The following is a 27,145-nucleotide window of genomic DNA, read 5'->3' as shown; positions in this document are numbered from 1 at the left end:
CCAAGCTTACTGCGATAAGCATATTCACCGTCTGGTTTAGCCCGTGCGGCGTAGTGCCGATGGAAGCGTACTGCACGCTTTTCGTAGGCGATAGCCCAAACGCGCCGCAGTTCCCGCTCGCTGGCGGTGCGATGTCAGCGTCACGTTTTGGCCTGGCGGCATCTGGCGCCCCCTATCAGCTAGATTTCGTTTCGGTTTCCCATCGCCGTCCTAAAACACTACGCAATAGGAAAACAACTAAACGCGTCCCGGGCCACCGAAGCCCCATCAGCGCGACGCCCGTCGCCCTATCGTGCCGCAACGCTTAGCATTACGCAGATGTCAACATACACTCGTGTCTGTGAATTTTTTACAGCGAAAGCTGTATATGACTAACCTTCCGTAGTTCTTTCGGCATCTGGCATCAGAAACGGCCTTTGCGATTTCTAACAAACCCATACACAATGGGTTTCATTGTTTGCTTTGTGTGTGATCACGTACGCGTGCAGTGCGGCGGCGCAGATTTCAACATGCGGAACAGATTAGAACGCTCGCCGTGAAAAATAGCGTGACGTCAAGGTTATCGCAGTATGTAGGCAGGAGAGGTATCGGCGCTAAAAACAGCTGCGTTATCGATGGGGCGGACACGTATAGTTCGTACACCCGTAGAACAACATGCGTACCAGGAGCACCGGAGGGAACAGCAACGAGAATGTAAACGGCGCCGGCTCAAAACGACCACCGACGAAGAACGTTCCCGCCTGTGAAGATGGCATGGCAGCGAAAGCACTTTGCTTTTCGTTTGAGAGCTTTGGCTGTCGTCAGCTTTCGCTGCCATTCCATCTTCACAGAGTGGACTGCTTTTTGTTAGATCGTACATTTCCCCGGTTAGTACGACCTCGATTTTTTCCCCAGAACGTATTAGCGAGGTTCTACAGTACAAGGCCAATAAATAAGCATGTAAGAGCACAAGGGCGCTAAAAAAGCTTCAGAATAAAAATGCTGCCGCTTCACAGCTCGTATTCTTGGGGATAGCACAAACACCCGCACTCAGTACTGCTGAGCACACATTCTTCTTTTCTGGTTTATTAAAAGACAAAGGTCACTCTTCCATTGCTTACATTTCTTTTTAATGATCCTGCATGCTACCAGCATCAAAATGTGCGTTTCTTAATCCTGGTAAAAGATAGTATAGCTGTGTTACACTAATATTGTAAAGAAAATTTGCAACAATCTAGGTTCACAAATGACAGGAAAGACTGCACAATGCACGAAGAGGCCACGACTGCAGAACATTTTCCTATGCAATAGTTGCAGATTAACAGTGTAACACCGTAATGTTGCCATTCAGGCCAGACACACATTTCGTATCATGTATACTTTTTCTACTTTGAACAAATTTTTAAAAAATTGCATGGAGCATACATTACAATTTGGTCTGTTCGGGTGGGTTTCCTGTAAAGGCAGACATTATGCGCACAATAGACTGCGTGTCCCCAGGTGGCTATTCAAAAATATTCACCAATTAATATTTTATTAATTCACTTTAGGGGCATGTTCCAATTACAAAATTGAGGCCGAGTCATGCCTGTTAAGCAGAAATTGTGGTACTAGCACCACTTTTGAGGTATGCAAGCCTAAAATCTGCTGAAAAATTTATTAGCATTCTATTTAACATCATCCTAAATTCATCTACACATGCTTTTGTAGAACTACTTATCTAACACCAATATATTTTAGTTGAGACTGAATACCTCGAAAGTGGTGCTGGTCTTACGACTTCCAAGCAAATATGACTCCCATTACAGCACATCTTCAATTTTCCATTTGTAATGTATGTCCTAAAGTGGATAATTAAAAGCTCATTATTTAATGTTTTCAGTTAGCCACTTGGACATTCGTCTTATTTTCAAGAAATGCACCTGAAGAGGCAGTACAGCACTATCTGTCACAGGCAATGTTACAAAAATGTGTACAAACTAAGAAAAATGTGGTATAAAACACTTGGGTCTTTCCAGATGAAAGCTGAAGTATAATGGCATCTTTGGATGGTCATGTTTCAGTGCTCTAAAGCACTCACAAAAGGCTTACCTTGTTTGGATGACCAAAAAGGAGCACTCCGGCTACATTCGCATGCTTCTTTCTAATCGCCCGACTCCAGATCAGTGCCGAAAAGGGCTACCAGTGTCAATATCGAAGCAGGTGGGAAATATGGTCAATTCCAGCCATGGGACCCTACCCATTCCTTTGGTTGTGCTGGCAAAGGGGGACTCCTAACTCCCACTGCCCTGAAAAGAAGCTAGCTGTTTGGCTGGCACAAGATATCTCCTACTTGGACGTAAGAGTGACTCCAGAATCTGCCCGCTTGGATTTGGAGGATTACAGCAACCATCTAAAGATGCCATAATTATTCAACAAAAAAGCTGTGCATCTTAAAGAATGCCCCAAGTCTTTTTAGATCGAGTACAACCCACTTTTAATCTACAATCATTCTGCAGTTCTGGACGACTTTTCAAACATGGCCAATGAAGCTGCACTTGCAAAACTAAAACAATGGAATTTGTTGTTTTTTTAATTCTTTAATTTAATTTAAACATTTAATTTAATTATGTTCAAGTTTCTTCCAGGAAATCGTCCGGCGCCTACTCTTGCTGTCATTGTAAGTGATTTGCGATATGACCGAAAGGCAAATTGCCATTGGAATTTTCGGTAAAAACTACCAAGATACTGACGGAAACCTGCCTTAGTCTGGCAGCAATCATCTTCAATCCGATCCAAGTCATTCTTGAACTGAATAGTTGAATTGAAATGTACAAAACAAACATGTAGCTTATCCTGCTCAATGGCAGCGAGTGAATGCATGCAGCATTATGATGCTTCTGCAACACTGCCTATGTTTCAGGAAGTCGGCGTATAGTTGGGTCATACACGTTGTCGTTTGCTGTTCTCCGCTGTCACACTAATGCTAGCTGCGATGCAATCCAATGTCATACGTCACGTGACTGATTCACCTACGATGACGTCCATCATGTGAATCCAGCTCACAAGTGCACTGAAGCACAGACATCAATTGTTGGAATTCATAGCACAGCCTCGCATTTTTTGTAGGGAGAGCAGACTAAACACGACCTTATGCATAAGCAAATAGCAAATTCTGCAATCTGAAGGAAAATATGTACACAGTGAACAAATAAAGGAGCAGCTTTACAAGACCCTGGAAGACCAAGCACGAGGTGAGCTCAAGCGCCACACCGCTAATGTAAAGCTCTCAGCAATACAACACACAGTACTAAAAGCTGTGCTATTAAAAGACAAACTGCAACGAAATTTCAGGTCACGTGAAAAGCCTTGTTTTAGATAAAGCAGCCTCCGTGCTAAATTACACACTTGAAATACAGTGAAATTTCATTAGTCGTCCTTTAACCCCAGCTTAGACACACAGCCCCAGTTGGTTTTTGTCGAAAATGTAAGCATGGGAGTATCGACAGCTACAGTGCCTGTAGGTTGCTCTTTGAGCACGGATGACCACACATACTCTTGTCTTGGAAAACGCAGCTCTCCCTGGCCAAATAAAGGCCCAATGCAAATTTTGTGATGCACCAAAATTGTGCCCCTTCGACAGGGCCACTTCAGAGTGCTGCAACAGTGGCGAAGAATCGTGAAAGATAAAATTCAAGCTCTACTCCAAGGATGAGCATCGTCTAAAAGTGACCACTAGGTTTCATTATAGCTATTGAAGCGAGCATCTTCTTGTAATAAAGCTTACCACTGCCTTACACGACTTCTGAAGCACTGTACAATGACCATTCGAAGGCAGTTTTAGTGCTAGCAGTGCTCGGAGGCAAATTTCTATTGCAGGTTTGCAACAAATTTCTCTTGTCCCAAAGCCACTTGTACGAATTTCGATACATTTGCATCTTCTATGTAGGTCATGTAAATATTTCTAAAAAGCACGGTAAATGTTGTTCAGACAAAGATCCACACCTCGAGCACGATTTTATTGTGCCACATATGTCAGTGATAAGTACTATCCTTTAGCACAACGGATGGTAACCAATGGAATTGGCTAATGTGCTTCAAGTCAGGAAATGAAAAAATTGTGCACTACTTCAAGGACTAGGCTAGGGTAAACTGTATTCAAAATCAAAGCAACTAAATACAGACAGGAAACTGCGGAGCTGTTAGATACCACCTTCTCAATTATGATATGCATATCTAACACAGATGGCCATTGCTGCGCGAAAGACACAAGCACGTGCAAAATGAGCTTACAAGACAGACATGTGCATAGATCCAAAACAGCAGACTTAACACTTGGGATTCGTATTTCAAAAAACAACACGTCTTCTTTTTACAGCTGGCTACTAAAAGGCTATATCCGCAAGCCCATGTGTTGTTAGTCTGGTATCCCGTAACTACATAATCCAACTGCAACGGCAGATCATGGTTTTCGCATATGAGAAATGATATTGATGATCGGGAGAGCAGACGGGGCAGCATTTTCGAGGTATTTAACAGTATGAACCAGTCTCTGCCTGACCACAAGAACCGTCTCACTGGCACTACTGGATTTCTTTACAGGCACACGTAGGGAGAAAATAAATAATAAAGCTAAATACTCACATATGTAGACATTTTTTTTTACGTGCTTGCCACATCATTAAATGGGCATTTCCACACTCAAGAAGCAACAGTAGAAAGTCAAGGGAGAGGGGAACAGAGAAAGAGGGTGTGTTTGCACATATACAGCACAGCTTTCCCAGAATTGTCTCTCGTCTTTGTGCAGGCTGCCAGACGATAACTATTTTTCCACGCAACACAATCCGCTCAAGCAGTCACTTCTGCCACTGCACAGAAACCATGGTACGCCTACGCTAGTACACAGTGCTGTGGATGGATGTAAACAGCTAAAGCAACTTCTAGAGCACAAACACGCGTCACTGGTGCGACAGAGATCAATATCAGTCCATGTTGGCGAGGGCGTGCCGAAAGAGTGAAACATGCAGAAGTGACCGCTGAAACAATGCTATCGGGAGAAACGCACAGGGACAAAGACCAGGCGGCCAGCGTCCGGGCCAATGGGAGCGAATGTCTGCTGAGCAGGAAGATCAGAGTGCGTGTTCTGCGCTACTTGTTTTTGACAGGACGGCCTCAGGCTTCACTCTCTCCAGCGGTGAGTTCCTCGTCAAGGATTGGAACGATGAGATTGTCCTTCGACATCAGGCTATACTTGGTCACAAACGTGGTAAAACGGCGGCAGAGGCAAGTCTGCTTCTGCAGAAGAAAGAATAAGCAGATGATCAGAGCGCTGCCGCTTGAGAATGCGAGCAAAAAAATCAGTGCAAAACAATATTTACATTCCTAAACATTCACGGTAACGGCACAGGGGCATTTCTGGTGTGCACAAGAGACGAGATGGCTGACTGAGCATCGTGAATGGGCCTTGAGTGAGGCTGCATTCCTTCTACTGCTTTGAATACAGTCGAACCCATTTACATTTCCATAAATAGTGGCCGTTGTATTAGTAGTTCGTTATATATAGACTCGCCCTTAAATATGCTCAAAAATTAACCACACCAAAGCTGGTGCCAGCACGTACAATTTGGCAGCACTTTGGTTCAAAAACCAGATTTTCAGTGTCATTTTTGTTCCCGGTGCCTTCCTGCACCTAGCTGCAAACTTCCGCTAGAAATGTCTACCTAGAGAGCATAGGTAGTGCAGTGCCGTGTAGCTCTTTCAACACAGCACCCAGTTCCGATCATTTGTCATTTCGAAACTACAAGTGTGCTCGCCATTTTTTACTCGAGAGCTTGTGGTATAGCGCATTCACTTGTGTAATGATCGCACTCGCGCAATGATTGCACCCCTGAATTTTGTCATCAAAATTCTTTTTTTTTTTTCCTGTGTGATGATCACACCCCGAACTTGCCGCAGCGATATGTCATGTGCCAAGTCTAGCTAATGATGATCGCGCTTACCATCTGTCGAATGCTATGCGAATTACTCTTCAGACATACCAAGCAGTCTGCACGCACCAAGCATTCTTAAGCAGATGCCCCATTTCATTCCTTTCATCACTTTCCGCACTTCCAGGAAAAAAAAAAAAAGCTACAACCAAACTTGCCTTGGCTTTATTATTTGTAGGCTTTATAATGGTTGTGGTCAACAAGAAAAAAGCCGCTTTTCGTTTCCTCTCATATGCAGTCGTGAGCATGTAACAAATCGCAAGCGGCAAGGATAGTAGCCACGTTTACACTGATACATTGGAAATGTAACCATATTCACACACTGATGCTTGTAACACAGCTAAGACATTCACCCATCCTTATCAGAAACATGCTGTATTAGGATAGTAGTTAAGACGTCGCAGTTTTCGCAGCATGCCTGCCATGTGTTTCTATGTCACTGGCAACTAAGTGCGCCCACCTCTGTTTCTGTCCCCTCAAAGTGGACATGGCTACGTTATTGCTGCATACTTGCCAATATTAATGATATTATTCATTACTGATATGGAAGAAATTGTTTCAATGCACGTAATGTACTCGCAAGAAGAAAAAAATCGCGTTCAGCACATTCGGCAGAAATGAGAATGACACCGTTGTGGGATCCAATATTGCACTGGCACATGTGCCAGTACACGCCCTGCACCATGCTGTTTATGCTGCACATGGCACACCTCCAGCATGGAGGCATCGTAAATCGTAAATGCACTGAAATGTGGTAATTATAACCGATAGATTGTTATAGGTGGGTCCGACTGCATCAAGCAAAATGGAGCAGGATCCTAGAAAGCCTCCTTCGGTAATCACTTCTCGCTCCCAAGTCCTGACCGAGCCCAATGCTGCTTAGCTTCCGGGATTGGACGAGAACCGGCGTATTCAGGCAGGTCAACACTTTGTGCCAGCATAAGAATGCACATTTCCTATGTTAGGAGCAGAACATCCACTGCTGTGCCTAATGACAAGAGTGCTCTTAAATTATATTATGTTCCAATGATCAGTTGAAGCATTGGTGACAAGTATGGGCTCAAATGTCAATGACTATGGTCAGCGACGAGTTTAGAACACCGCGACAAGCATCCTTGAAAGGGTGCTTGTTGCTTGGATACATGTACCGGCAAATCATCTTGTACATTGTCCTCTGCTCCTTCCTTGTGCTTTGTACCCACAGCCCTGCCTTAGCATTCCTCAGACACTTCCTTGTCACGAAACCCCTCACCGACTGCTGGGGGGGGGGGGGAGGACTTTTTGTGCATCAGGTTTGAGCGACAGGTCTATGATTGGTCCATTCAGCCTTTCCCAGCACATTTCAACTGTGTTGGGAAATGACCTTTAATGACTTCATAGAGGTCATTAAAGTTCTGCATGACACTTTCCATTCACTCCTTGTGATGGGCCTTTCTTCCAGTGGGAATTTCAGCTGCCAGTCATTTAAAGGGAAGCTGAAAGGTTTTCCAGAAAAAAGAGCTGTACGTCATGGTGTTCAACCCTCCGAATTCGAATATCGCATCGAAATTGAGCGAAAAAAAGCACAAACAGATTTTATTTCAACGAAAAGTGCGGCAGCAGACTGGGGGCAGCTTGCGCACCTCGTTTCCGCCTGTGATTGGTGAGGCGCCTCGTGACGTCAACAATGATGTTCGTCCGGACCGACCGCGACCGCTACACATGAAGCATGGTGCAAGGTGGTTTGGCGCTGTTGTTTTGCTGAGACGGTAATGGTAAATTTCAAGATCTTGCATTTCTCTGAGGAGTTCGGCGTTGCTCCCTCCATGCACGAGCCGACTGCGAGGAGCCGGCCTCTCCAAGAAGCAAAAGATGCTGGTAGCAAGCAGTGCTTTCGACACAAACGAAAGTGAAGTGTTAGCATCTCCTAGCGTTTGAAATGTTCTTTGGTGAGTATGTTTTTTACAAAGCTGCATTCAGTGATCCAGTGAGTTCGTTTCCGGAGAAACAACTGTACTGTTATGTTCCTGCATGCCTCCTCGTGGAACGTAAGCGGGGATGCAATCGTCGGCATTTGTGCACTGCCCCAAAGCTGTCGGGAATCTACACGGACGCTTTACGTGCAGGAAAAGTTTTCCGGCTCTTGTAGCACATGTAGTGACCTTGATCAGCGTGCCATCCGCACGCTACTCGTACCCAGAGCCGTAAAGGCGGCGAATTCCGTCGGCTACATGAGACAGCTGCTTTCTCTCTGTGCACGAGGGGGAGCGCAGCGTGCTGGTGTGTGCCAGCTTTCAAACACACGCAAACTTTACATTGCACTGCATTATGGTAGCTGCATGTAGACTGTTTCACAACACACATGCGAATAGAAAATTAACGGCGGTTTGCGACAAAACCTGCATCAAGGGTGGGAGATAAACATGCACATTCCGTTCAGCGTGCTACCACGAAGGAGCTAGCAGTAAATCAAAATCCAGGTTTGGATGAGTTCGTGTATTCATAAGGTCTTCCAAGACCATCCGTCCGCCCGCACCCGTCCCGTTTTTGTGTATTCGTTGCCCCGAACTTATCGCTCTGCGTTTAGAAAGCCTGCTAGCAGCAAGTCGTACTCTCACTCATTCATGCATTATTGATAAACTCGGGTAGTAATCGTCGTCACGGAAGTGGTTAGAGCACAGCGCTATTGTTCTTGAGCGCTTGAAGTTCCTTTGATTCACAACAGCCTCCCACTTAGCTGAAAGTTTCTTCTCTTGCGGGAACTAATGGAACATTGGAACATCGTCACGGCCACTGGTGTTCGTGCAACCGTAGGCTGCACAGAACGCCGGCATGATTTGCCTACCAGTTCAATAGATGCTGCACACGTCAACTACCACTCTACATACACACAAACAAAGGAATGCAGGGTCGAGCGAAGCAGATTAGAATGGCACGCACGCAGAAAAAAGCACGGTCAGGCACGGTCGCGGAGACTGCGAAGGAACGAAACAACAGTGCCGACGTCACTACGCCGCGGTTCCGGTCTCTGCTTGCATCGTCAGCGTCAGCAGCAGCGAGCGGAGCTCGACAGGGGGTGGAGCAACAGTGCAATTTTAACCGATGATTATGTCGCTCCTAAGTGAAAAATCCCCTCCAAAATTTTACCTGCATGGTTTATAAGGTTCCCGCATCCGTATATGAGCGTCTTATTGAATTCAACAGACTCTTCAGCTTCCCTTTAATGAAGCTGCAACAGGCACTGTGCACATGCCATACTGCTAACAAAGGAGAAGAGAGTTCACAAGGCGCTGGCCTGCAAACAGTCTTGAGCGCCACTGACACACAGCTTAATACTAGTCGCTAGCCTATTAAATGTACTCACTCTGGACCTTGCATGACTACAAAGCCATACTAGTGTAATCCACGGTAGAGCATGAACATGTCTGCGGTGAGTGCACTTAACTATGTATTGAAAATACAGCTGTCTTCCTTCTAATATAGACAATTTTTCAGATATGACAAGGCTGGCAGCCCTAGAAAGCTTATTCCCAAAGCACACATTCTCACATCCAGACACATCTTTAATATCACTCCGACAAAGACAGCGTGAAGTCATCTGCCCCATGAAATGATACCGCCCTTCCTCAGTTTGAGCTAGGAAAGATGCTGGTGCCTGTTCTGTAACCTGAACTCTTAGCGAATGTGGACGGGATAAGACACCTGAATGGCATCAACAGCACTGCTGTAGAGATCAGGTGTAGGGAACTATGACCACCACAAATACAGTCGCTGAATGGTAATTCAGACATGCTTCGTTATTAGGACAGCTTTGGAGCGTTGTCACTAGTTCCAAGGAGAACTGAAATTTCGGACACCCTACAGTGTGACACTCAATAATTTGAACTACACCAACTACCGCAATTGCACAAATCTAACGGGCACGTTTTTTTCTCTGAACATGTGCGTCCAAAAACTGCCTGCACGTTACAATCGCACATGAACCCAAAACTGTGTTTGCGGCACTGACGACAACCTACTGTCAGAGCCATCAGACACAGCGTCACCGCCATCATGAAACAGTGGGAGAGCATGCTTTCTTGAAAGTTGTTGTGTGTGCTCGACTACGATCACTTTAAAAGTTACTATCACGTTCGCAAGATTTCGCGCAACTCGGCACCGGCTGCATAGGCATTTACGGCGACCAGCGTTTGTGGCCCCGTGCCAAGCTCGCTATTTGTACAGTGCCTGGAACGCACTCGGCCACATATTTCAATAAGTCCAGTGCACAGTCATACAAACCTTGTGAACGTGATAGTAGTATCTTTAAAGTGATCATCGAGAATACCGCCTTGTGTGCTTAGTATCTGTAGCCAATGAAGCACAAGTGGCAATGACAAAGCACTGCTTTCTTTAAGAAAGGCCATTAAAAATTTTGCATGCGAAGATAAATCCTGTATGTCTCATCTTTCTGATTGCGAACCTAAAGACATGCTATATATTTCTTAAGTTAGGTGCATGTTGCATTCGGCTGCACATTAGATTTGGGGAGACATTAGAATCGTGTAAATACAGTAATTCAGCCACCGAGTCAAGCAAAAACAGCAATATTTTTGTTCTGACATGTCACTGGCACATCTCCAAAACGAAAACTAGGAAAGCCTAGGCGATCCAGTAGTCGCCGACTGCACCTGAGCCACAGGACAAGTCAAGCCACCGCCAAGCTAGAAAGGTTGAATCTGCAAAGTCTGTTGTATGACTTCCGTGCATTGAGTATTTGTTCCCACATAGAGACAAGGCTTTGGGCGATTTCTTTGCAATCTTATCACTCAGAGTTATCAAGATTCCAACCTTGATGTGCCAACAAGGGCCGCAATTAAAGAGCTCCTCACCAGGCCACATAGAAAATTTCATTTATTCGCTGGAAGTTGTTACATGCCCTCCAGGGAGCTTTCTACCGCAGGAATTTTTCAAACTGGTTCATTAATAGCCAAGATATAAATATTATAGTGCCGCGAACCCATGATTTCGGGAAGTAAGCGTCACCGCCAACATAGACACATGCTCCACTAGCCCTGCCTAGCCTCCGCAAGTGAACTTCGTTCCCCGTGTCCTCCCATACCGGAGCTCGAGGATCACGTGATCCATACGTCACAGGCCCCGCCTTCTTTATTGTTTTTTCTCGCTTTTTTTGCTGCGCAACACACTTCCATTGACAGTGTCGCGCGCAAGCTGTTTCATTTGTCTCGTATCACGCAGTGTGCCATTTTGCGCACTGTTCACAAGAACACCTGACTAGCGTTGTAAGTCAGTGCTACACAAATACTGAGGTATATACTAGAGCATCACACAGCATGATTGCATGCTGGAACATGGTAGAAAATGACGTAGTTTCGTTGTTTGCGCAAGCGATTGAACGATGTGGGAACAAGCAGATGAAATGGAAGTACATCTCTCTTGCTATGGTATGAAGTAAAACAAGAACATGCAGGCATTTGGTTTGTGTTTCATTATTTTTCTCATCCTTAATTCGTCTATTGAAGCAACAGATTACTCAAATAACAGGTATTGCCTTGAATAATTCTCGAAATAATGTGTCGCTATGAGCGACGTGGCAGCATAGACATGTACGTAGGCACACTTGAGCATAAACGTCACCTCTTTGGCTGGGAACACAGCGCCCGCGTGGAGAAAGCAAACAGAGTTTGCTTTGAAATTTCAGCTCTTTCCGTGGCACGCAGCAGTGTAATGCAAACACGATCATTAGTGTGCATTGTATGCACTGTGCTTGTCAGCTCAAAATGGCCAGACCTGGTGGGGCCTTTAAGTGAGGAAAATGGCAGACAATGCCAGTTGTGAAACAACCCACAATCATTTGGCTACTGGAACGCAATCAACCTTTGTTAAGTTGCCAGGAGAAGAGATTAGGTGTGCGCATTGACCATACTCTCGTATGTCTGTAGCAATAGTATGATAATGGTTGAAAAAATTGAAGGACACTGTAAATTCCAAAGTGTGTTAGGCGAAAGCCTGTGCCTATTCGCCTGTGCCGCGAGCACTGGCTGTTGTCGCTTCCGTTCCGCTACCCTGGCCTTGGTGCCCGATGACATGTTAGCCCGCCACATGCGCATTCGCTCATTCTTCTTCTGGCGTTTGGTATCGGGGGAATCCACATTCTTGGGGCGCTTCTCCGAACCGCTTGCCGTGGAATCATCAACGAGCGGCTTGGGAGCCATCTGACTAACTCGACTGCTGCAATGAGACGTCCTATGAAGGAGAGTTGCTGAGTGCGCCGCTGTTCCATCACATGATTGCTGAGAGAGTGTAAAGGGGAGAGGCCACAGCTGTTGCTATGTGCCACTGTGCCATCACGTGATTGCTGAGAGAGAGTGAGGGGGAGAGGCCACAGCTGGCACCGTTCCAGGGCACGGACGGATGGACGGTCGGACGCCGCGAGTATGAGCCATTAAAGTCTTTCGCCTTAAGAGGAAGCTTTAGCTTGGGCCCAACTCCGACGCGGCCTATTCAAATACACATAAAACGCAAGAACATTATTCTGAGATAACCCCTCGACCGATTTTAATGAAATTTGTTGCATTTGAGAGAGGAAGTTAAAATTCTAGTGAGTGTTGGAAGCGGAATTTCGATTTAGGGCCTGAATTTTGTTAAAAAGATTTTGAAATATTTGGCCGTTTGAAAAAAAATAGAAGCACACAGAAGTTTACAAATTGATAGCTCTGCATCAAGAACAGATATCGCGGTTCTGTAAAAGGCATCCATCAGATCATTCAAAGCGGAAAAATTTGATGTCATTTTACATCTTACGTGAATGAATTTGTTACTTTGGTTACAAGAGTTCTGCAAAAGCTGTATTTCCATATTACCAATTTTTTTTATATTCACGTGTGACATATCAATTTTGTCCGCTTTGTATGCACTATTAGATGCAATTCACATAATTGTGTTATTTTTTTGTTGTTGAGTTAGAGTTGTAAACTTCATAGTTTCGTTTTCTGAAAATTTTTTATTTTTGCTAATTTTTAATAAAAAATTGATGGCCTAACTCAAAAATTCAAAACCAACAGTCACTAGAATTTAAGTGTGTCTTTTAAATGCAACAAACCTCGTCAAATTTGGCGCAGCAGTTGCTGAGAAAAACGAATTCTCCTTTTGCATGTATTTATAGATAGGAGCACCCGAGCTAAAGCTTCCTCTTAATACAAACTGAGCAGGTCACATGCAAACATAGGGTGTAATCCACATGCCAACAAGCTTTTTTTATTTCCTTGCCCCCTGTGGAGTAAAGACACTTATTTTCTGTGAAATTGATATTTCAGACTCCAGATTATACAGACTTCTTGTCTGTTCTTGATGAATCCGAATTATCAGTCCGCAACTGTATCTGACTAAATTCTCAAAAAGACAAAGAAAACTGAGCATTTTGCAAAACAGCGAAGCAATAGCTGCATGATAACAGCAACAGCTAGTTCAAAAACAGTGATAGCTCTAATGCGCAGTAGAGAACTGTCACTCATGTCGCTTTTTTTCCCCCTCAATTCCTTTTTTCTCTATTCCCCCCTTCAAATATAGAAATGGTGTCCTATACCAGTTATTCTGTCCTGCAGAGGTTTTTGACCTGCTAAGGTTTTCTGTACTCTCTTCCACAGTCATGGCGACTATGGTTGTTTATCTTTAATATCAGGATATGCGAGTCTACATTGCTTTGTATCAAACAACAAGCGCATCACTGTAAACCCCACATAGTGTTTACATAACGCATAGACTTGTGCAAGGGCTGCACTTCCTTTATACAATTTTGATGAAGAGCAAACCTTGCACGGGACTGATCCTCTCAGTCTGATTTTTTTCTGGCTACAAGTATGAAAGACACCATAGTCGTCCATGCCCACCCAACGGCACAAAAGCAAATGTTATCCTTTTCATAATAGCATTGTTATTTTTTTCATAATAGCTACCAAATAAAATATGGCGCAAGCGCAGTGGTCAACTTGTGCACACCACGACCGAATGTATTACTACATCAGAGGGCAACGCGCAGCTCTCGCGATGTAGCAGCGGCAGTGGAAGTACGCAGCACGCGAAAATTTGCCGATGCACATGCATAGCATCGAGGCACCGAATGTATGGTGTATGGAATGAATCGCGCCGCCCGTACATCGCGCCGCGCGATGTACACGCGTATTTGAGCCTACAATCAGCCTCAAAGATCAATTGTGTATTTCTGAATGTTTCACTTACTAATGTGACCTTATTGCAGCATGTTCCTCTATTTCTAAGCGGCGGTTTAGGATCAATGAAATACAGTTGCCGACTGATTTTCCGGACTCCAAAAATTCGGACATGCTCGATTATTCGGTCTGGTTCGCGGCACTGCCATTCTCCCCATAGACCATAATGTATAACAACTGCCGAAAGTTCGGACACCTTGCAACCTCTTGTCTGATTTTTCGGACACTCCTTGAGCCAACTCGATCGAGAGCACCATGCACCAACTCTGACCGGTGCATGGTTCGACTTGCTGAACGCCATTTTTGTTTTGAACGGAGCCTCCTTGCTGCCCCACGAAGTGGCGTTACTGCAAATCCCCGCTCATCATCATCGTTTCTGCCTGGTTCGATAGAGTGGCTCTACAACAGTTCCGGTTTCAGCTTAGTAAGCCATGTCAAGACAATCCAGCAGTTGCTGATTTGTTTCTTCACGCGTTCGCGCACGACACTGCGAGTACGCCAAGTTTTTCGTTTGTGCGACTGGTGTCGGCATAGTGGTGTATGCTTTGTGTGCTGTGTCGAGTTTCCGGTGATCCAACGCGGCATACGGAAACATCGTGTCAAGTGTCTAATGGCACCGACAGTGGCCGCCCAGACTGCGCTGGGGAATGCCAGCTAGCGGGTGCCAGGAGGCCTAAGATTTGTCGCCTTCCGATGTGCTCCCTGCTGACGCGGAAAATGTTCTGCCGAGACCTGCGCAGTGGTTGCATTGCGATTCCGGACACCATCTCATTTGACAGTTTCACAGGTGCTGATACTGCTGTACTGACATACGCAGAACTCGACGACGGCGAGATAATTGGTCCGGTTTCTGGTGCACCGCCGGACGAATGACGCACCATGTGCTGCGCTGCCGTCGCATGCGGAGCGTGTACAAGCAGTGACTGCGCTTTCGGCCGCCTGTAGTGATCGTACGACCCTCTCTAAACGGAACAGCGTGCAACGGCGCATTCACAATTTCTTCAAGCCTACTGCCGACCCCGAATAAGTTCGTGGAAATAAAGGATTTTTTTTTCTTAATCTGCTTTTTCAGACACTTGTTTATTCGGACATTTCTGCAGTCCCCGTGAGGTCCGAATAAACGGCCGGCGACTCTATGCGCGACTATCGTAACAGCGTGGGTACCGTGCTGCTACGATAGGAGCTGTGCTGTTATTCTTTGACAAGCGTTCAAACTGTTAGCTGCAGATTACATTGCGTGACTACTTGATTCAGTGGATGAGGTTTGCACTGATGAATAAAATAGTTTTGGTTAGTACTAACACCATACCTTACAGTGTGAATTAAGCTTGCCCAGCGAAGCGACCATTTACGAACTACACGAAAGGTGTAGTGATAGCAGTGTAGCAGTCATAAGTGCTGGGTTACAGATATCTTTGTTCTATATAGCGCAGGGTCCGATCATACATCATCAACATTTATAGATCTATAAACGTTGTGCAGCGTGACTATGCGAGGTCGTATTGCGGTGCCAGCCCATTTTCTCTTTCTTTTTCGAGAAAGAGGATGATAACAGATTTTTTTTTTCGGTTGCATTCATTCTGTTCTCTATGACGCACTCACACGTATTACGGAAATTTGGCCTCAAAAACAGCCATCGCGTTCTTTTTATGCAATCCTTCTCATACATTATGGCTTTACAGGGCAAAAAGGCAATACCGAAGCATGTAGCTTATATGTATATGTATCATGCTGGTTCACAAACCACAATGATTGCTGTTTTGAGCAGCGCCATCGGCCTCATGCGGGAGACTAGTATAGACATATAGTGATTTCAAGCCTACTAGACTTGAAATGGGCGAGAACAATGCTGGTGTATCACAAATACTTGATAGCGCCTGCTGCTTAGGTGTTTCGTGGTAGCCTTAGGTTGGCCGTAGACGAGCATGCGCTCTTATGTTTTATGTTTTAGTCCCTAGGCTAAGCGATCAGATAGTGAGCAGATTTACCATTTCATGCTGGTAATACAGAGGTACTGGTTCTCTTAGTTGAATTAAAACTGATATACGCAAAATAGTTCAAATAGTTTGTGCCCCTAAGAGATATTTCCGCGTACTGTAGTTACTGATGCACCAGAAGGCTTCCCTGACGACCTTATATGAAAAGACATTGCGTAAGGTTCACAAAGTACGATCTAAAGCATCTCGAAATCGTTCTGCAGGGCGCGACAGCAATGCTTTCAAGCAACGCCGCGTCGAATCGCCCAAGCCAGTGAGGAGGAAAGGCTCGCCGCGCGCCCTTTCCTCCTCACCCGATGAAAAGGTCTATACAGTAATGCTCAAGAGCCAGGCTGTGGAGTCTGTGGAAGGCAATTTTTACACCTTCACAAAGCAGCCAGCTTGCACAATTTTTCCAAATTTCCATTCCATGACATTGTGCAAAAGAATGTTGTCTGTGGTTCTCACAAAGACCGCCCAGCTGCTATCATTTTCCCATTCTGCTCTGAAGCCACAACGTATGCATGGCTGGAAAGAATAATAACTTCACGATTCTCTTTTCCCAGTGCCAGTTGGTGCATGCATCATGTGACACAGCAATAATTTGCTGAGAAAAGCCAGTGTTTCCCTTCATCCTTCCCATTAGCAGGTAACACTGAAATGCTGACAATGCCCTGTCTTCGGTATTGGCCCAGTTTAAAAAAGCGGAATGAAAATTTTTGCGTGCCAGAACCACGAGCCGGTTATGAGGCAAACCATAGTGGTGGACTCCAGATCAATTTTGACCGCCTCATATTCTTTATTGTGCACCAGAATTTATACACACGAGCGTTCTTACATTTCATTTCCACTGAAATGCTGCCACTGCAGCTGGGATCAAACCTGAGGCGTTGGGCTCAGCAGCACAATGGCAGTGCGGGTGTTGGTCGAGTTTACCCAGTGACTACCTTTAGGAGCAGCCGACGTCAAACAGGACAGGTCGTGAAGTTTTTTGGCTAGAGTACAACAAATGAGTCATGTCACCACTGCCATACACATGACTGCATGTTGTGCATGGTCATGTTGCACCAGCTGGTAAGACTGCAAAACCCCAAATAATGTATATAGATAGCCAGCTAACTGCACAATGCTTCACCTAACATCAATTCCCCCACTGCATGGGATCTGAACATTTTTTCTATACTATAAGGTTCATCAGTCTCCAGAATTTATCACCACCACACCATTTATCGCAGCTCATGCAAAAATGGGGAAAAAAGAAAAAAACACCAATAAGCTCCTACCTCAAACTCATCAAATGTGGCTCTGTGATGGTAGTATGCGTGAGAGAATATCCGGTACACTCTCCGACACACAGAACCTAGCTTTGCTACCGAGGAATCCTTGATGCTAACTCTGTAAAGAACAAAATATCAATCTGTTATGAGATCTGAAATGTGACAGGCTGGCAGCAAATTTTTCTCTCTACACTGAAACATGAGCATGCACAGCAATTTTTAAACACACGGCTAATGAAACGAATAAATGGAAAATGAGGTACCCACCCAATCGTAGCAATTGCTATGATTAATCCTCTCCATCTTGCGGGTTTCCACAGAACTATTAAGTCAAACTCTTGCCTTTGCTTTGAGTTGTTGATCAGTTAGAGTTCACCCTACCATCTGCTAGCCGCCTGGTTAGCTCATATGGTATAGCAGCTGCCCCAGAAAGGCAATGGTCCCAGGTTCGAGTCCTGGACCAGGATGAATTTTTCTTGAACTGCAACGCCTTTCTTTTGAGAAACCCTTATGGGTTTCTTTTGTAGCGATTGCTACGGTTTAATGGGTGTCACATTTTCTCTTTATTAATTACTTCTTTTCACCTTGTGGGTTTCCGCAAAACTATTACGTTAAACACAGGGCTGTATCACATGATTTAAAAGGGCCCTGAAACAACCTTTTTTGAAACCTGAGCAACACTCTGGACGAGTGTGATGTCTTTCCAAGAATATAACTACTATGCCAGAACAAATTTTTGTAAAACAACCTAATAATGGTAAGACCATTCCCGCTGAATTAGTTCCTCTTAGCTGGGGCAGTACCATCGTTCAGCAGAGTAAGCGGATGCTCACTCATACTCATTAAATATTTTTGCAGGTTATGCAATCACTCACACTCCTGTGAACTCGCATTCACTGGAACTCGCTCATGTTTCTACTCATGCTGCCTCATACTCACCAACAGTCTCACACATTCGCAGTAGCTTCTAGTCACATTTTCCAGCACCCACCTTATTTTAATGTGCCTTTTAATGTGGAATAAACGTGGTTTCATTCATTTATTCTCACACTCATACTCGTGCTCCAGTTACACTCACTCACGTTCATACTCGCACCCACTCTAAATCACTGTCCTTGAATTTCCTTTGTACTCGCGTTAACTGGCGCTCACCCCTGTTCACTCACAGCCTCTGTCACTCACTAATGTTCTATCTCATGCCTAATAAATGAGTGGGGAGTGAGCGGTGTCCAAATCGCACTGCCAGCATCAGCTCCCGAAAAGTAATGGGCAGCGAATCTCAAAGGCCTCGATATTGTGTACGGTAAATGCCAGAAGCCATCATGGGAGCCGGAAACACGTCATGATGGCCATGTTTTGGACACTACCTATATGGACACTACCTTTGGACAGCTACTCTGCCAAAGGATGGTAAATCATGATGGCAATGATACCTTTTTGCATTGTGACCATCCTACGCAGGGTTGCTGTCCAACAGAAGTGAGGACGACAATCCCAATAAAGTTTTGCTCAATACAAGGCTTATTGGCAGCCAAGTTGTGAAATTGAAAAACTGATGACAGTGTTGAAAACAGTGACTGAAAATGTTGATGAAATGAAGTTTTGCAGCCACAAGTCAATGCACACAGTGTACAGTTTAACTCACTCCGACATGCCAAAGGCTTGATAAAAGTCCGAAACCTAGCATGATTGCTCACTAGTACTACTGCCAAAACATCTGCAATATCCACAAATGCGAGTCATCAAGAAGAGGACAACAATTTTGGAAAATGTGCAATACACAATGTGCATAAAATGTGCGTGATGCAGTTGTTCACACAAAATAGAGAGAGATTTGGGCACTGAATATCTACAAGGCACTAGAGGCAACATTTGTTGCTGCTGCACCAACACAGCAAAACATTAAAATCTGCTTTTTCTGAGGGCTAAAACCACGATCTGATTATGAGGCATGCCGGACTCCACATTAATTTTTATCACCTGGGGTTCTTTAACATGCACCTAAATCTAAGTACATGAGTATTCTTGCATATAGCCCTCTTTGAAAAGCTGGGATCAAAACTGCTACCTCAAGCTCAGCAATAAAACGCCATAGGCACAAGAACTCCAGTCAGATGGACAAATTTAGTTTCATTTTAAGCGAGTACACTTCACCGTTAGTGTCATTTGCAACATGTCACATGAAAAGGTTTAGTGGCACTAGCTGAAGTGCACTAGCCAGCGAGTGCATTCAATGAACTCACTTCAAAGCGCGGAAGTGTGTAGCCTCAATAGAAGTGCTACAAGAATAAATAATTGCTCAATGTACAGCCATGCTTCTCCTAAGACCACTTCTTCATGATCTTAAATTTTATGAGCCCGTGACATCAGTGAAGACAAAACAAGCTTGAAACATTCATTTCTGGTACCAGTCAAATCGTCTTATGTTCCTTGCTTGAGTTGGCTCAAAAGAAATAAATGTGTTAATAAGATTATAGTATTTCTACTTTTGATAGTTCTTGTAAATAAGTCTTTTTTTTTTCATAATAAAGCAGTGATCGTTTGTAGTACAAACTCAAAATGCTGAGAATCATATCAAACCCTATGGCTTCATAGATCGTCAATGCCATCAATCTGGAATGACATTTTGTTTTGCCGTCCTGCACAACGCCACCAAAGTAACACTCAGCGAGGCAAAGAACACTTGCTCAAAGTGCAAACATTTGCCCATCTGACTTGGGTATGAGCTACTGTAGGGGTACCAACAGAGCAACCAAGTTAACAATGTTTCTTCACTGGATGATACATAGCTGCTTCTGTAGTTTTGTTATATAATATGTCTGGTTTCATTTTATGGAGGTAGATTACTGTTTTCGTTTTAGTACTTCATATATTTTTGGCCATACTTTTTCATGTTGTCACCAGCTATACATTTAATGAAGTTCTGTTATAGAAAACCATATTTACTGAAAATTTTCCTTCTTATACATGGACCTTTAGTATCACGTGATCTGCAATGGCGATAAGTAATTAAAGTGTAAGCAGTGGCACAGAGCAAATAAGTAGTGGCATAGAGCTAATTATACACAGTCCAATTAAGCACCTGCCTAGCTAAAGCACAGCCCGTTCTGAAGTTTCTTACCGGCTCGGAAAGTACTTGTTGCTGTTGAGGAGGCATGCAGCTCCGTCAAGGGTGTGCCGCGTGTAGTCAATGGCTGGACACTCCTTGGGCGTCTTGTGGGCAGCGCAAAGGAATATCCACTGTTCCGTGGCAGTCATTTGGGTGCAGCTGTCTGCATTGCACTCAGCCTGCAACCAACCAGCAGTGAACTACAGCAAAGAACATGGCCAACAGTGGCGCATATTTAGACAGAACACACACAGACTTTCCTGCTGCTTACAAGCAAGGCTCCCAAAATATGGAAGACAAGAATTATGCAGATCCCAAGCAATGTGGGAATCGATGTAAGCTAAGCTTTCTGTGCCGTTTGCTTTTACTGATGATAATTAGCGGCGATGTTGACGGCAAATGTTTCATTTTTTTCAATGTTTTGCCCAACACAAGAGTGGTGAGTTGATGTTAAACGTTACCTTGCGTGCACCACTGCTGTTTGTGTAGTACACAAAACACAAAGGGAGAGGGGTTTGCTTGAGGCGTTGTTATGCACCATATTTCATAACCTCTGAGAGTATTGAGCATTGTCATTGCCTCACATGGCACATCGCATCATGGCAGACACATTGAAGTTGAATTGGATTATGGGGCTGTACGAGCCAAAACCACAATCAGATCATGAGGCAGGCCGTAGCGGCTCACTCCGGATTAATTTTGGAACTGTGGTGTTCATTTACGTGTCCCTAAATTGAAGTGCGCGAGCATTTCTTAAATTTCGCCCCGATCGAAATACGGCTGCCTCGGTCAAATCCGTGACCTTGAGCAATGCCATAGCCGCAAAGCTATTGCGGCGGGTACAAAAGTGTTGATTTGACGTGCGACCGCTTCCGTTGTGTCGCCTAGACGCTGCAGTGCACTTTAATTATTCCGGATCTGCTTCTGCACGCCCTGCGTAAGTTGTCCACTGGACATATTTGCATGGTGTTATTTTTCATAAATAGCAGTAACGTACAGCACCGTACCTTGAACTTTAGTTTATCCAGCGTTTCCTTGCCTTCTCATGTCACTCCCCCCCCCCCCCCTTTGTATTTGTATAGGAACTGCGAGCGAAGAGTGGCAATGGCAAGACTGTATTCGTTTCGCGGCTGCGTTGGTTTTACCCATTCTCTGCCTCCTCTCCCCCTCCTTTCTTCCGTTCTATCTAGCTTCTCTCTGGACTTGAACATGGGTGTCACGGATAATTACAGCTGTCAAGAGGCTAACATGGTGACGACCCAGTAGTTCCAGAGGGCATTGTGCACAGTGCGTGTGGTGCGGCACAAACGAGTTCCTCGCGTCTCTTTTCTTCTCTGCCATGCTCCTTCCATGTATATAGACGTAATGAACACCCCCCCACCCCCCACCCCCTACGTGATGTGCCAGACAGCAGCAGCCACAGCAGCAGCAGTGGGAAAGCCAAAGGAAAAGGCAAGGAAAGACTCACTTTTTTTAAAAGACTCACGAGAGAGCACATCAGGCAGCTAGCCTTGGTAAGACAACCTCCTTAGTGCCGCGCTCCCTCCATTCGGGGCACAGCTACACATTGACTATTGGGATACTAAATAGGCCCTACACAGTTGCTGGACCTTTCAAGGCATTATTTGGTTAGTGGTAGCTTTTACTGATGCTATCGTCACAATATGCCTTTGTCATGGTCGGCGCTCGTCACCAGCTCTGCTATCCCCCAAACTATCCGCCTGTTCAGCAGCTAGAACTTACTACACTCCTTTATGCCCTGAAACTTCCAAAATTGCGTATTGAAACTGCCCCCTCAACTTTGCAGGGCGGAAGTAACTTGGCACCTATAATACAATAATTACTGTGCCCCAAAATAACATGAATGCAAGTATACGGTGTAGTAATTGGCTGGTGCCATGAAATTAATTGTACAGTGAGCCGCATTGCTGTCCTAACAACATTAAAGGAAAATGTTCTGTTATCGCTAGAATTTCGCAGTGAGATGACACTTTTTGGTCCACACTGGTTTAGAATGTTTGCAACACTTGCCCTTCTTTCTAAAAAAAAAATCTGCCCTTTATATGCACTTTGCTACTATATAAGTAAGCTTTTACAGAAATGTAGACTCGTTTTTCCATTATTCTGCCACTCAATGTACCGACGAACCAGGCAAACAACAGTGCAAAGTATTTCATTGAAAAAACACGAACCAAGATGGCTAGTTGGAAAATTTTAGCAGCAAGCCAGGAGTAAGTGCAAATAAGTGCAAATTGTCTTAACATTTTTAGAGTAAAACGCAAGTCACCATACTGATACCTATGCTGCTTTCATGCCATGTTAAAAACTGCTAGCCTTGTCAAATTAACAAAAGAAAACTAATTTGCGTAAAGCATCTATAGTACTGCATTTATTAGATTCCAAGACAATACTTTTTTTTATAAAGTGGGATACAAAAATCATGGATCAGTTCAGATCGAGGATTTGGCCCGTGCGGCTGTCTGGTCGCTTCAAGGGCGCGTTGCTGGGGCAGATGGCAAGACGGATTGCAAGTGCATGGGAGGACATCCCAGCTGCCGTTGTTGTTCACGCATTTAGGAGGTGTATTTCCAACGATGACGTTTTGGGATTTTTATGGCACAGCAGCCGTGCAGGCTATAATGAACCAAGCACATGTTCTTTGAATTAGCTTATTTGTTCAAATGTGGTAAGGTGGTGTAGACGGCCAAGTAAAAATATAAGAACATGAAATGTGCTACAGTTCTTGTAGGGTTCCTGCGGTTGTTAAATCGTTAAAAGGATCTTCATATGGCACAGGTGGTTCATCACTCAATAAGAGAATGGGATGGAAAGGGATTCTCTTTTCGTAAAAATTTTTAAAATATCTTTTGTCTCCATTTTGCTAGGCTGGGACATGTTATTAAAACATGTAGCATGTGTAAAAATTCGCTGCAGTGTTAGCATGTTGGTTGTGGTTTGTTATTTATTAGGCAACTATGGGTCAGCCTTGTGTGACTAATTCTTAGCGAGATAAGATTACGTCGTAATATCTTTGTGGTTACAACTGTGCCATTCTTGTAAAACAGGTTGTATGCAAAGAAGCTTGTTATGTTCTTGCTGATCCCGCAGTTTCTGCCGTTGTTTTGCAACTACTATCTTTAATTGTGGCTTTATAATCTTGCCGAGCTAGGCCAACATCATGTAGCTCCAAATCGTTGGTACCGGGCATAAAATCTACTCTCATTATCCAGCAGAAAGCGAATCCAGCAGAAAGCGACGTTTAAAGCTCTCTTATGACATTTGGTGTATTGATTTTATATTTTCTTCAGTAAATTATTTCTAGATGGTACCCTAGATGCGAGAGCTTGAAGAGAGCTCAAGGAGTCACTAAATATGACAGATTGGTCATTTTCTCTTTTCTGGATGTCTTCCAAGAGCTAACGATATGGCATAGAGTTCTGCAGTAAACACAGTAGCCCGACTTGGAAGTCTCATTTGTTTTTCATATTGGTTTGACGTGTCTGCAGTGCCTACATTATCATTGCTTTTTGATCCATCTGTAAAATATTTCATGCATAAATTATATTCAGATTCTATTTCAACATATTCACTTAGTAAGGCCTCTCTTGGTGCAGACTGTTTTCTGTTAACCTGAAGTCGCATTGTGCATGCTTCATCTATCGAGGAGCAAAAGAAGGTTCATCATGCAAGAATTGTTTTTTTAGCTCGTAACATAGGTCTGCATTTAGTTTTCAGTACCTTATAAAAAAGGAAGGAATGACTGCTGGTTTATTGCTAAAATGTGTTTCAAAGCGCGGTGTTGTAAATAATAGTCTACAAGAATGCGTTGAACAGGACAGTACCCTCATTATGTACATGTTTCCAAGAAGTAGTCTTCTGTGTTCCAAAAACAATGGTTAGTTTCTGCATACAAGCTTTGTATGGGAGACGTACGCAACGTGCCGGAACATAGACGTAGTCCAAGATGATGCACCGGGTCAGGAACCTCTAATGCCGACTTTCGAGCTGAGCCATACACAAAACATCCACAGTCCAATTGTGACCGGGCAACTGCGTCGTATATGCGAAGCAGACATATTCTATCTGAACCCCATGACCGGTGGGATAGGAGCTTTATTAGATTGATGGATCTGAGAGATTTCCGTTCTGCATACGTGATGTGCGCTTTGAAGGTGAGCTTCTTGTCAAAGATTACGCCAAGAAATGTGTGCTCATTCTTTACTGTGATTTGCTGTCCTTCAATATGCTATGTTGGGTCTGGTGTGAGCCTTCGGTATTGACTGGAAGGTACGCATATTGTTTTTTTATCCGCAAAATTTAAAACCATTTTCATTTACCCATCGCACTATAGAGTTTACGCCCAACTGGAGTTGGCACTCACAAGTGCAACGAAGTTGAATGTCATCGACATATAAAGAATACATTAAAGAAGATGGAATAACTGTATGATCGAGTTGAGCTTCACTAAAAATAGTGCAACACTAAATACTCCACCTTGCGGCACTCCATTCTTCTGTATAAAACACTAAAAGCAAGTCGCTCCAAACATCACCTGAAAAATTCGGTCCTCCAGATAGCTCTTGATTATACCAAGCATGTGCCCTTTTATTCCGTATCTGTGCAAGTCCATTAACACGCCATGTCTCCAAGTCGTATCATATGCTTTTGATAACTCAAAGAAAACGAAGACGCAATGTTGTCTTTAAATGAAAGTTTCACGGATTCTCGTTTCTAACCTGACTAATTGGTCGATTGGACTGCGATTGGCTCTAAAGCCACACTGATACTGATCACAGCACAGGAAACAACACATTGTGGGATAAGAGCGACAAAGAATCCAATGATATGTTGCCTGGATGGATAACCAGTCACTTGCCTGGATGACAAGTGACTGGTTGCATGCAGCAAGTTGCAGCAGATTTGGTGGCAGTCTAGCATGTTCAATATAAACACTGCATGAGACTTAAAAAGGTAGGTACTTTTTTTTGTTGGTTTATATTGTAGGATACCATTTTTTTTTCTTTCCGGCTTTTTTTTTATTTTCACGTGTCGGCTTAGATTCGAATAAATGCAGTACGTTGCAGGTTTAAGGTGAAGAACCAGGTAAGGCATGCAGAAAGACTTTTGACGAAAGTGTTAGTGGTAATATGCGTGCAATTAGATAAGCCATTTAAAAACAACTACAAACCTCACATACCTGCAGCTTGACTGCAAGACCATTTAACTCCATGCAGAACTGCCTGTAACGACAACATCATAACAGGTTTACACAGACCGGCAGTGGTCGTTTCTGAACGCCAGGTACACGCCACAAAAAATTCTATTACCGTCTGCTTCTGACGAGTGAGCCGCAATCCACATAATCCACTCAACACAACCAGGCACATTTAAACTAATGAATGGAGTACATAGCTCGGTACAAGACTGGTATTACCAGCATCCATAGAAGTACATAACAGAATCTCTTTCTCTCGGGGACTATTTCTAACCAACTAGAAGACAGCAAATTCAATGCCTACGCGGCCCACCCCGTACGTTTAGGGAGCGAACATACCTTAGATGCTCGTACTTCCACACTCCTTCGTCCTGGCCATCGGGCGGCGTCAAGATTTCATCGACATTCGCAGGGTCCTTCCGGATCGCTTGCTGAATGAACTGTTCACCGGAAGAACATGTCACCGCAGCGTAGGTTAGTACCAGTAGTCGATCGCGACTCCGTCAAACGCGACCAACTTTGAACGCATGCACGAACATACCTGTTGAACAGCCAGTGTACTGTCCATTTCGTCGAACGGCTCATCCGGCCAGCTTGAGAAACTCTGGGCAAAGAAACGAACACACAAAAATAAGTCTAGGTCACATGAAACGCAATCGAAGTAAAAGTTCACGCGGCATTTCGAAACAGCAGTTAATCAGAGAAGCTGGTAGAAATGGGAACACTGCAGTGCGCTTTATGATCGGTGAGACAGCAATAGCGAAACTGCCGATGAGCAGAAGGATTCGGCAAGCTAGTTTGTTTAGAACGTTACCCAAAGAGGATAATAAAAGGAAGAAATTAATCAGCTAGGCCTTCGATCAGCTCGCCTGACCTGAACACGGGGCAACAGCAAAGCAACAAATCGTCACGAATGGACTAAACATTGCACATGCTCATAATGTACTGAAGTGAAGTTACAAAGATAAAACTGTCACCTCGGCTTTTGTTCCCGGTCGATTCCGCCGAAGAACACCCGCACTGTCAGCCATCTTCATGTTGCCGAGTTTCAACCAGCGTTTGTGGCGTTTGTGCGTGCGTGCGCTTGTTTCGCTGCTTGCGCTCGTTGCGCCACCTGGATAGCATCTATGGATGCGTGGACCCGTGTATATGGATATAGCGCATCTCTGCTCTGTGGGTTTTGTGCACTAAAACAGTAGTTTCTATCGCATTCATCGAAAATTAATCAAGCTTTAATATTTCAGAAATATTATCAAAGCTAGAAACGTCATATTCACCTTCAATTGTAAAAAAAAAAAGAATTAATTGTGAAGCAATGTAGTTTTAGTACGACACTCGCTTACACCTAAACTATGCTTCGCCATGCCCTTTTCAATACTGTATTCTTTGCACGCTAGCGCCGCCAAGCGGGATGCT

General features: G+C 44.2%; 1 protein-coding gene across 2 annotated transcripts; it reads right to left on the bottom strand.

Annotated features, from left to right (window-relative positions):
* Positions 1-1,087: 1,087 nt before the first annotated feature.
* Positions 1,088-26,867, bottom strand: Mob4 (MOB kinase activator 4). 2 transcript variants are annotated; one of them, XM_050187225.3, is made up of 7 exons: positions 26,707-26,867; positions 26,271-26,333; positions 26,069-26,169; positions 25,703-25,754; positions 20,527-20,693; positions 17,412-17,523; positions 1,088-5,253 (listed from the first exon to the last, which is right to left on the bottom strand). In XM_050187225.3, the coding sequence occupies exons 1-7, from the start codon at positions 26,764-26,766 to the stop codon at positions 5,131-5,133; spliced, it is 678 nt and encodes a 225-aa protein (XP_050043182.1). In that variant the 5' UTR covers positions 26,767-26,867; the 3' UTR covers positions 1,088-5,130. The 2 variants fall into 2 exon arrangements, with proteins under 2 accessions (XP_050043182.1, XP_050043183.1); XM_050187226.3 differs by having other exon boundaries at positions 25,712-25,754.
* Positions 26,868-27,145: the final 278 nt, after the last annotated feature.

Source organism: Dermacentor andersoni, chromosome 2 (genome assembly GCF_023375885.2).
Source record: "Dermacentor andersoni chromosome 2, qqDerAnde1_hic_scaffold, whole genome shotgun sequence".
NCBI classification, from domain to species: Eukaryota; Metazoa; Arthropoda; class Arachnida; order Ixodida; family Ixodidae; genus Dermacentor; species Dermacentor andersoni.
This window is presented reverse-complemented; position numbering and strand designations above follow the sequence as displayed.

Coding starts and splice junctions, on each gene's coding strand:
- Mob4 (XM_050187225.3), bottom strand. CDS start 26,766: ATGAAGATGGCTGACAGTGCGGGTGTTCTTCGGCGGAATCGACCGGGA. Junction 25,755..26,068: donor TGGAAGTACGAGCATCTAAG/GTATGTTCGCTC, acceptor TTGTCGTTACAG/GCAGTTCTGCATGGAGTTAA. Junction 5,254..17,411: donor CCACATTTGATGAGTTTGAG/GTAGGAGCTTAT, acceptor TTTCTTCTGCAG/AAGCAGACTTGCCTCTGCCG.